General features: G+C 37.6%; 1 protein-coding gene across 1 annotated transcript; it reads right to left on the bottom strand.

Annotated features, from left to right (window-relative positions):
• Positions 1-5,716: 5,716 nt before the first annotated feature.
• LOC109220556 (transcription repressor KAN1-like) lies at positions 5,717-9,354 on the bottom strand. The gene is made up of 5 exons (XM_019385017.1): positions 9,175-9,354; positions 8,564-8,640; positions 7,174-7,244; positions 6,615-6,729; positions 5,717-6,009 (listed from the first exon to the last, which is right to left on the bottom strand). The coding sequence occupies exons 1-5, from the start codon at positions 9,281-9,283 to the stop codon at positions 5,860-5,862; spliced, it is 522 nt and encodes a 173-aa protein (XP_019240562.1). The 5' UTR covers positions 9,284-9,354; the 3' UTR covers positions 5,717-5,859.
• Between the last annotated feature and the right edge of the window lie 404 nt (positions 9,355-9,758).

The raw sequence follows: 9,758 nt of genomic DNA, 5'->3' as shown, positions 1-9,758 counted from the left end.
CAACTCATAGCTCTCCTCAGATCACTAACAAGCTCAATAACGATCGAATCAACCTACCCCTCAACAATACAATTCGGGGCCAACCAAGCCAACTCAAGATAAACACGTATCCACATCGGCCTACCAACAAACTCATTACCAAGAAAGCCTAAAGCTACTCCTTCCACTACTATAACTCCTGTCGGAGCCGTACAATACGGTGCCCGGCACCAAACCAACATCGAAATCCAAAACCTCGCCCGGCAACATGCCCGGCCACAAGGAGCGCATCCGAAAAGGTCACTCATACCGGAACTGAATCAATGGTAGAACCTCTGCACTGACATCCGTCGCGAAGGCCCTATTAAGGAAAGCAATCCTTCTCAGCCGTCCGCTGAATCTTTTGAAATATATACCACTCTGCAAGAACATAGTCCAATGCACCTCGCCACTCAACCCATGGCATTTCCTGCATAGCCCGTAGTACAATAGTCTAGAATAATCCAACACTAAGACAACCAGTCTACAATCCAATATCATATCCAAAATCTGGCATACCAAGCAAGGAAAAGATCCACTCGGACCTCCAAATCTCAATAACCGCTAAACGGCGCCGATACACACGATCTACAACCACTGCATAGTCTGATCACGAGAACTCCTAGTCTCTAACTCCATATAGCATACAAATCACTATACCTGATCCCAAATTGCGCCGTACGAATACATATCGCACCTCAAGTACCCAATCATCCCACGAAAGGTATTCTAAAGTTTCCCTGTGCCATCAAACAAACTCAGATATCAACAGTCGATCCCAAATGGCGCAACACTACCGAAGTATTATCAGTTTACATCACATTGCCTTTTTACTGGAACATATACCCTCGTCGAATCACTATGGTTGGCAATACCATTTTCCTTAATCATTTGAAGATCGATTCTTTAATCACCTGCAGCTGCCCGTGCTGCTTAAGAATTTAATGACTTTCCATTATGAACAGAACCGTAACCTTACACACACAAATCCCAATCCTCCACCACATATCGCATATACCATACCACACTAGTATAACATGAGAACTCCATCTCCCTTCCTAACCACAAACTTCTACGTACTCCACTAGTCAAGAACTCTCCATCAATCCCATCAAGAAGAGAAATCATTACACATTCCATGCTTCGCATGCCCATAGGCAATTTATACGTCTCTAAACCACGGTAAAACTTATCAAGAACTCTCCCCCAATTCCATTGCACAAGCTAAACTGCCACGACTGAATCCTTCTACCCGGACCAAGCTAAGCAAGCTGTCAGAACTCAAGAGTCTTGCTGCACAATACCTGTAAAAGCCCATTACCTCGAACACATACGAAGAATTAATCACATCCTTACCATACCGATTCGGTCTACTATCAAGCTATTACATCTATCTAATTTCCATTTTTATTCATCATCCACTTGATATTTCTTCCTCGTTGTAGCATCACAATGCCTCAATCCAGGCTTACCACACGAGACTCGCACATAAGACCACACCGTCTAAGACCCCTAGGCCACTGAATACTCTCTCAATTGTTTCCCAGAAATACCACACTCCCGAATGCTTTACTCTGAAGAACTTTCTGCGAGTCTAAATCGCTTCCTTTAATTTCCAGGTACCGACACATAGGATCCCATGATCAACATAAAAATACCACAAGTCTTGACATTTTCTATTCAAAACACTGTCTTTAGTCACATACACCACCTTAAAACACCTGAGTGCTACATGTAGATTCTTGAACACCTTAAAACCATTCTCGAGAGTCATTCTCTCTTATTCATCTGCAAATTACCTGATTTAACGAACAGAACCACTCGTGCTTTATTGACACTCCGATACCGTAAAATGAGACCCTCATCCCAATACAACCAAACAACTTCCTGCTTTATGCACCGAGCATTCTTTACCAACAACAACTCTAGACATTCCGAAATTCTCATACCCTATGGAACATAATATAACCTTTGTCGAAATTTTGCTTCACTCGCCCATCCTCGGCTCAATTTCTGCAACTAGAACCGATTCGCTAGCATACCTCGAGACGTAACCAACATAGCACATAACCGTGCAATCAGCTAATCAACAGCAACCTCCCCAACTTGGCTCGAAGCCATCTATCAGGACACATTCAATAACCCACAATACTTCTTACTCTAATGATGTCGCAATATTATAGTGAGATTAAACTCAAATCATCTACTAGTTTACGAAAACACAGATCATCTGGTACTGAAATCCTCTGCAAACCTGGCATTCATTCCCACATCCGCTGAGTCCACTCTTTTAAGCGACCCAAATTCCCAAATTACAACACGTACCTTTCAATTACACATGGAATCTTCTAACGGACACATAAGGATCATACAACTCAAGAACACTCCGCAGGAGATAACCCACCTGCTTCGCCTCAATTTAGTATTTCAGCACACCTTCCACCATCATACACATAACACAATCAATTTAGTCTTCCCGAGTCTGAACTCATACCTCCACACGTAATGCATTTCACTCCCAACTAGGAGATACAAAAATATTCTTCACGCGCCCATAATTCGGGCTACACATCAAATAACAATAGGAAACGAATCACTTAACAGTTCATCTATTATCCAACAGACTTCTTCGTCACTACCAAGTCATATAATTACATCTCGCAGTACTAATATACTCATCACCTGAATACCAAACCGCCATTCCGGCTAATAGGGGCAATACTGAACATATAAGTTCAAAACACTTGCTCACACGATCAGCACCTCGGTGCTCAAGCCATAGGCAAGATCCGGCCTCAAATCCTCCAGACTGGCCCAACATACTCACAAAGATTACCTCTCGCCCCTCGATCGGGGAATCACAAATCATCAAGGCACATATAATACTAAGCGCTCACGTGCGCATCAGATGTGTGGAAGGAATTTCAAGAGTTATATCTCAAGCTGAATCAAGTACGCACGATAAGAATTCCAAGAATGGGAAGTTTTCCTAAAGGTTCTGCAGCCTCTCGAGGATAAATACAGACGTCTCCGTATTGATCCGCGAGACTCTACTAAACCTGCTCATGACTCGTGAGACCTAGTAACCTAGGCTCTGATACCAACTTGTCACGAACCAATTCCCATACCCGGTCGTGATGGCGCCTCTCGTGAAGACAAGGCCAGCCAACTAACCCAAATCCTTTCACTAACAATTATTAAACATAAATGAATAGAAGACACAACTTAATGGCATTAGAAACTGTTAATCACTACCCGACCAGGGTGTCACAAGTCACGAGCATCTAAAGAAGTATGAACACAACTACAGGGCCAATAATATACCAAAATAAAATCTGGAATCAAAAGACGAAGTCCGGTGACGCGAACGCTGGCGGTCACCTTGCTCAGCTACAATAGTAATACCTTCAATCAGCTAATAACCCGCTACCGGGTGAACAATACCTGCAACTGCACGCGAGGTGCAGGGAGTAAAGTGAGTACTTCCAACTCAGTGAGTAATAAACATATATAATGGCTAAAAGTAAGAAATTCCGAAATATTACAATATAAAGCTATAATCAGCGATTCAGCACATAAAACGGTGGAACAACAACAATACCAGAACAAGTAAGACAAATAGGTATAAATGCATGAATGCAATGCAAAACACATGACCGCTGCGGCGCGCAGCCCGATCATTTGGGTACCCGCGCTCACTTTGGGGGTTCAGACTCCGGAGGGGCTCCTACAGCCCAAGCGCAATATCATCGTAGCATTCGCTGCGGCGTGCAGCCCGATCCACACTCAGTCCAGATATATATATGCATGCAAGCCACTCGGGCACAGTCAAATTGTTCATTTTTAGTTTCAATTATTAGGAATTATAGAGCTAAGTTTTTAAACCTTTATTTATTTACTAAACATTTCGAGGCAGTGTCTAACTCAGGACTGATATCATGAAATATGCTAAGCATCATGGAAGCAGTGATAAGGATCCCTGAAGGATGCAAATGATAGGCACAAAGCCCCAAACATATTCATAAAATCCAAGTAGGATGATTGCCAAATAATTTCTAGTCAAGAACACAGTACGAACATCAATCGAAACGGACTAGGTCACAATCCCCAGTCACAATCGACCCCGCACTCGTCATAGAGTACGTGTCTCGCCTCAATATAGCGTCACAATGTGATATACCGGGGTTTCAAACCCTCAGGTCATCATCTACATCTATTACTCACCTCAAGCCGGCCACAAGTCTAGCTCGCTATGCCTTTGCCTTTCGAATCAACCTCTTCGCATGCCGAATCTGATTAAAACTACAACGAATACATTACAATAGGCTAAAGAAACATAACCCAATCGAAAAGACTCGAAAAACACCAATATTCACTAAGTTGGCAAAACCCGAGCCCCGGGCCCACTTCTCGAAAAATTACAAAATTTACATTACCAGATTCCTCGTCTCGCCACGAGTCCATACATACCAAGAACTCCCAAATCCGAGCTCAAATGACCTATCAAATCCCAATTTGAAATATCAAAAACTCAAGCCCTAGCTTTACCCCTTTTAATGAATTCCAACCAATTTCCATGTTTAATTTAACAGAATCTCGAGTATTTAGGCCAAGGAACTTACCTCTAATCATTCCTCCTTGAATCCCTCTTCAAAATCGCCTCAAAGCTCTCAAAGCTCGCTCAAAATGGTGGAAAATACATAACCCTCGCGGATGAAATATTATAATAAAAACCTCCTTCTGAACAGTTCTTTCCGCTTTTGCGGTCCTTTTGTCGCTTCTGCGACACCGCTTTTGCGGTTACTTGCGGTTCCTCAACTTTTCCCCAAGACCGCTTCTGCGGTCAACCAATCGCGTAAGCGGGTCCGCTTCTACGGTCCGCTGGTCCGCTTTTGCGGAAAATCTCCCAGTCCCATTTTCGCTTCTACGGGCCCCCTCTCGCTTCTGCGTGACCGCTTCTGCGGTCCATTTCCGCAGAAGCGGAAATACCAGGTACCAGATCCTTTAGCAGCCTTTAAACTCCAAATTTCATCCCGTTAACCATCCGAAACCACCCCGAGTCCCCCGGGACCTCAGCCAAAGGCACCAACATATCCCAATACATCATACGAACTTGCTCCAATCATCAAAACACACCTAACAACACTAAAATCATCAATTCACATCGGATTCAAGCCTAAGTTCTTCAAGAACTTCTGAAATGCACTTTCGATCAAAAATCCGACCAACCGGTGTCCGAATGACCTGAAAATTTGCACACATATCCAAAATCACTTAACGAAGCTACAACAACTCTCGGAATTCCATTCCGACCCCCGGGATCAAATTCTCACCCATCCACCGGAATTCGCCAAAATACTAACCTCGCCAATTCAAGCCTAATTCTACACCGGGCCTCCAAAATCAATTCCGATCGCACTCCCAAGTTACAAATCATCCCCCGAAGCTAACCGAATCACCGGAAATCACATCCCAACCTTCTAACTCATAAGTCAACGTCCGGTTGACCTTTCCAACTTAAGCCTTCCTTAAAGAGACTAAGTGTCTCATTTCCTATCCAAACCAATTCAATTCAACTATAACTCACTCGTTGCTGATAATGAAACATGAAGAAGCAGTAAATGGGGGAAACGGGGCTGTAATACATGAGACGACGGGTCGGGTCGTCACATAATTAATTAAAATTTATTGTTCCTTCATATAAATAAGATTAAATAATTACGTGTCATTATAAACGTGCAACGCGCGTTCATAGAAACTAGTACATAAATAAACATAAGAAGAATGTCATACTAGCTAGGGGTCTATTCTATACTCACATAATTAGCAATATAAAAGGAATTAAGAGAGAGATAAATCTAGGTTAATCTGAGTGTTTTCCATAGTAGAGTGAAATTTTTTATGATTATCCACAGGCCAAAAGTTTCTCTCCTTTTTACAGTATTCTTCTTCTTCCTTTGTCATTCCACTACTTATACTTCCTTCTGCTTCCTGTAAATCACCAAAAGAAAAAGGAATTTTAAATTTGTACAACATTCAGTTTTCTCGATAAGGCTAAAGTAAAGAGTTCAATTTATAGGTTCTATATATTAATGGTCTAAAAAGTAAAAACTATTACAAAATCAAGTAACTTATTAGAAGTTATTTACAAGTAAAATTCTATAATAAATATTAATTAGTAACCTGATAAAAATAATAACTACTCCCTCTGTCTCATATTATCAGTCGTGGTTATTCAAAATAATTGTCTCAAATTATTTGTCACTTTAGAAGTTCAAGACAAAATTAATTATCTTTTTTCTTTTTTACCCTTAGTAATAAATATGTCTGAAAACTACAAACACCTCAATTATGGATAACTTTGTTCAAATACATATGAAGAAAGATTAAATATTAAGACATGAATAAGGGTTAAGTAGTCAAAATCTGATCATAATTAATTTTTATCAAGGGGCATGTACAAGAGAATTATGACAGATAATATGAGACGGAAGGAGTAATATGTTATTATCGGTCTAACTTCACTAATAGTGTAGTGCATGTATATAACTTAACTTCAAAAATAAAGTAAGTACAAATTAAGAAGACCATTTTACCTGGTAGTCATTGTAATGAATATTTTCACCATTTTGGTCAGATGAATTTCTTTCTTTGCAACAGAATTGACTTCCACATTCTTTCTGCTTACTGCTCAATCTTTTAGACACAAGCCTGAAGGATGTATGGAAAAGGTCAAATGCCTTTAATATGAGTAATAATGACTAGTCATAGATAGATAATACACAGTACAATCAAACCTCTCTATAACAATCTCGTTTGTCGTAATATTTTTTGACAGTTATAGTAAAGCGTATAGAAAACATATATTATAACATAACATGAAAAAATGATTAAAAAAAAACACTGTCGTTATATTAAAGTGTTATTATAAAAAATTGTTATTTTAGAAAGATCTGACTGTAGTTCAATTAGTCAAAGCAAGTGTTGTTATCAGGAGTAGTTAAAATAAAGTATATGTTAGACGACCTATTACGTATATTAGACTTGAGTGGAACTAATTAAAACATCCTGAAAATTTCCGTTATGTAATATGATGCATAAGTAATATTAATAAAATTATCTTTTGAAGCTAAAAGAAGTCTATGTAAGACTTACAGTGTCGAAGATAAATTGAAATATGGCATCACAACATGGAGGCTGGGTTGCTCCTTCATGTTTCTATACATCTGATTTTCAGAAATTCAAATGGATGAACATAAAATCAATAAGGGCTATAATTACAATCGGCTAGCCAAATATACAAAAGAAATATGTATAAAATATGTCTATTACATATTTATTAGTCAGCTGCCCTTTTAGATGAATTAATATTGTGAATGATTAAAGATAGAAAGGAAAATAAAGCTAATTAAAAGAAAAAAGGAGTTTGGATTTCGAGTTTTTCATCAATTATTATTGAACAATTTTATAACTCTAGGGCTAACATCTAGCTGCATGCCTAACCTAACTAGTTATTTATTTTATTTAATCATCATGTGCAAATTTTTCCCTAATTCAAATTTAAAGTGTATGGGTTTCTACGTTAACCTCAAGTTATGTCCAACCTCGAATACTTGGACCAATCTATAGAGCCCTAGCTCCAATAGGCATGATTATTTTATTTTTTTAAATTTGTTGTGCCTGGTATAGAGTTACTCACTAAATGGAACTCCTTCCATTCTAGTTTATGTGGTACTCCCTATATTCCTATTTAATTGGAAGGTTAGGCTTTTAAATGCTTTTTAAGAATAATAAGCAATCAACATTTTTTGTTAACTTTCTAGAACAACTAATGGATAAAGATGAAGTTGAAAAAAGATATTAATTCTTTTATTATTTTTAAAATTTATAAGTATTTTGTAATAACTATTTTTATTTAAAGATGACAACTAAATGGGAATAGAGCAGGGAGTACTATTATCTTTTTAGCCCGTTCAGAAAATAATAATAGCTTTCTAAATTTAAAACTTAAACTTGGCATTTATCTCTAAGATACGCGTTTAAAGCCGCATAAATATTTTGACATGTTTAAACAATAAATTTAAAAATATTAATTTTGTATCCAGCCTTTTTTTTTATTTTTTGAGCAAACAGGAATTAAATATATTAAAGATTACGGAACATTTATTACATGGGACTTGTAGTTAGTGTCACATAGGACACTATAGTTACCTAGGCTTGCTAACTTATTTACTAGTATACTATAACCATAGAAAGCTAGTCAAATCAAGGGGAATGCTCCCTAGATTTAGCACAAGTCCAGTCGGTTTTTTTTTTTAGAGATAATAATGATAATTTTCAAGGGAAAATGATTCTGCTATACAAAAAAAAGCCACAGCTTTTCACTCATTATATTCTTTTTTTTCTTTTTCGTTTTTTCTGGTGAAGTTCAATTTCCAAGTTAAATTATTCTGGAAACTTTCTATCCAAGAATTATATGGATATGATGATAAACATAAAGTAGCTAGGTTAATTAATTTAGATAGTGGGTGCAGTAAAATAATACCTGGAGATGGCTCTTAACATGAGAAATCTCCAATCCCTTTATGTCCATCTTCTGCAGAATTCTCTTTGGAGTTGCTTCTGTCAAAATACAATGAAATAATTATTATTATTCCTTTATCCTCTTGTCCAAGTTCAAATATTCCTAGTACATCATATTAACTTGAGCCGATAGTCTATCGAAACAACCTTTCTACTTTACATAAAGTAGGGGCCGGGTAAGGTTTGCATATACCTCACCCTCCTCAGACCCCACTTGTAAGATCACACTGGGTATGTTATTATGGTTATTAACATAAGCCTTAGCATAGTCTCAAGATGTATACATATAATAAGATCATACTTTATCTTCTCAAAACCATCACTCTAGATCTTGATTTTACCTCTATTTAATTAGCTCCCAACCCATAGTCAACGAGTTCAACTGAACCTAATAGAGAGTTTATATATATATATACATATATTGAAAAGTCACTAAAATTTCAAAAAACATTAAACTTTGAACCCATAACATCAAAAGTGTAATGAGTTTACACATAAAGATTTAACTCATCAAATTCAAATGCTGATCTTTTATCGGATTTTCGAAAACCCAAGAATGAATCAGAAACTTACTGTTTCTTCCACCAAGGCTTTCAACAGATTGAATGAAGAGCTCGTGAAGTTGTGGAGACCATCTTAAACGTGGAGCTAAAGATTTCTTGTATTGTCTGATATCCCTCATTTTCTAGAGCTAAACATTTGGAATATTTTCATAAAGCTAAAGGGTTTGCCTAACTTGAGTATATATGTATACAGTGGTTCCAAACTATAAAGAGAAAGAACAAAAATACAGATAAGAGTCTGAGATTATGGACTTTTCTTGGTCTGTTTGGACTTTAGGAAACATACCCTAATTCCTCGGCATCTCCTCCTTATTATTTCCAAAACAAAAAAAAGAAAAAAAAATAGAGTAAAAACTTACAGCCCTAGACTGGAAAGAAATTTTCTTGTAATAGTGACTTTGGTAATTAATGATCACTAATGATGTTTAAGACTTTTAAATACAACCCATTCAAACCCAGCCCTATTTTACCTTCTTTTTTTTTTCTTTTTCCTTTTTAATTGAAGTTACATGCATTGACGGGTAGAGGCGGAATCAAGATTTGGAGTTTATGAGTTTTGAATTTGTCACGAAACCCATAGCTTGTTTTAGTTAT

Source organism: Nicotiana attenuata, unplaced genomic scaffold, assembly GCF_001879085.1.
Source record: "Nicotiana attenuata strain UT unplaced genomic scaffold, NIATTr2, whole genome shotgun sequence".
Lineage (NCBI taxonomy): Eukaryota > Viridiplantae > Streptophyta > Magnoliopsida > Solanales > Solanaceae > Nicotiana > Nicotiana attenuata.
Note: the sequence above shows the minus strand (reverse complement) of the source record. Positions and strands in the feature narration are given on the sequence as shown.

What these genes read in the sequence shown, in the direction of transcription:
- LOC109220556 (XM_019385017.1), bottom strand. Translation starts at nt 9,283, where the DNA reads ATGAGGGATATCAGACAATACAAGAAATCTTTAGCTCCACGTTTAAGA. An exon ending in ATGTTAAGAGCCATCTCCAG is followed by an intron (nt 7,245 to 8,563) that starts GTATTATTTTAC and finishes TCTGAAAATCAG; the next exon opens with ATGTATAGAAACATGAAGGA. An exon ending in TTCATTACAATGACTACCAG is followed by an intron (nt 6,010 to 6,614) that starts GTAAAATGGTCT and finishes GGTGATTTACAG; the next exon opens with GAAGCAGAAGGAAGTATAAG.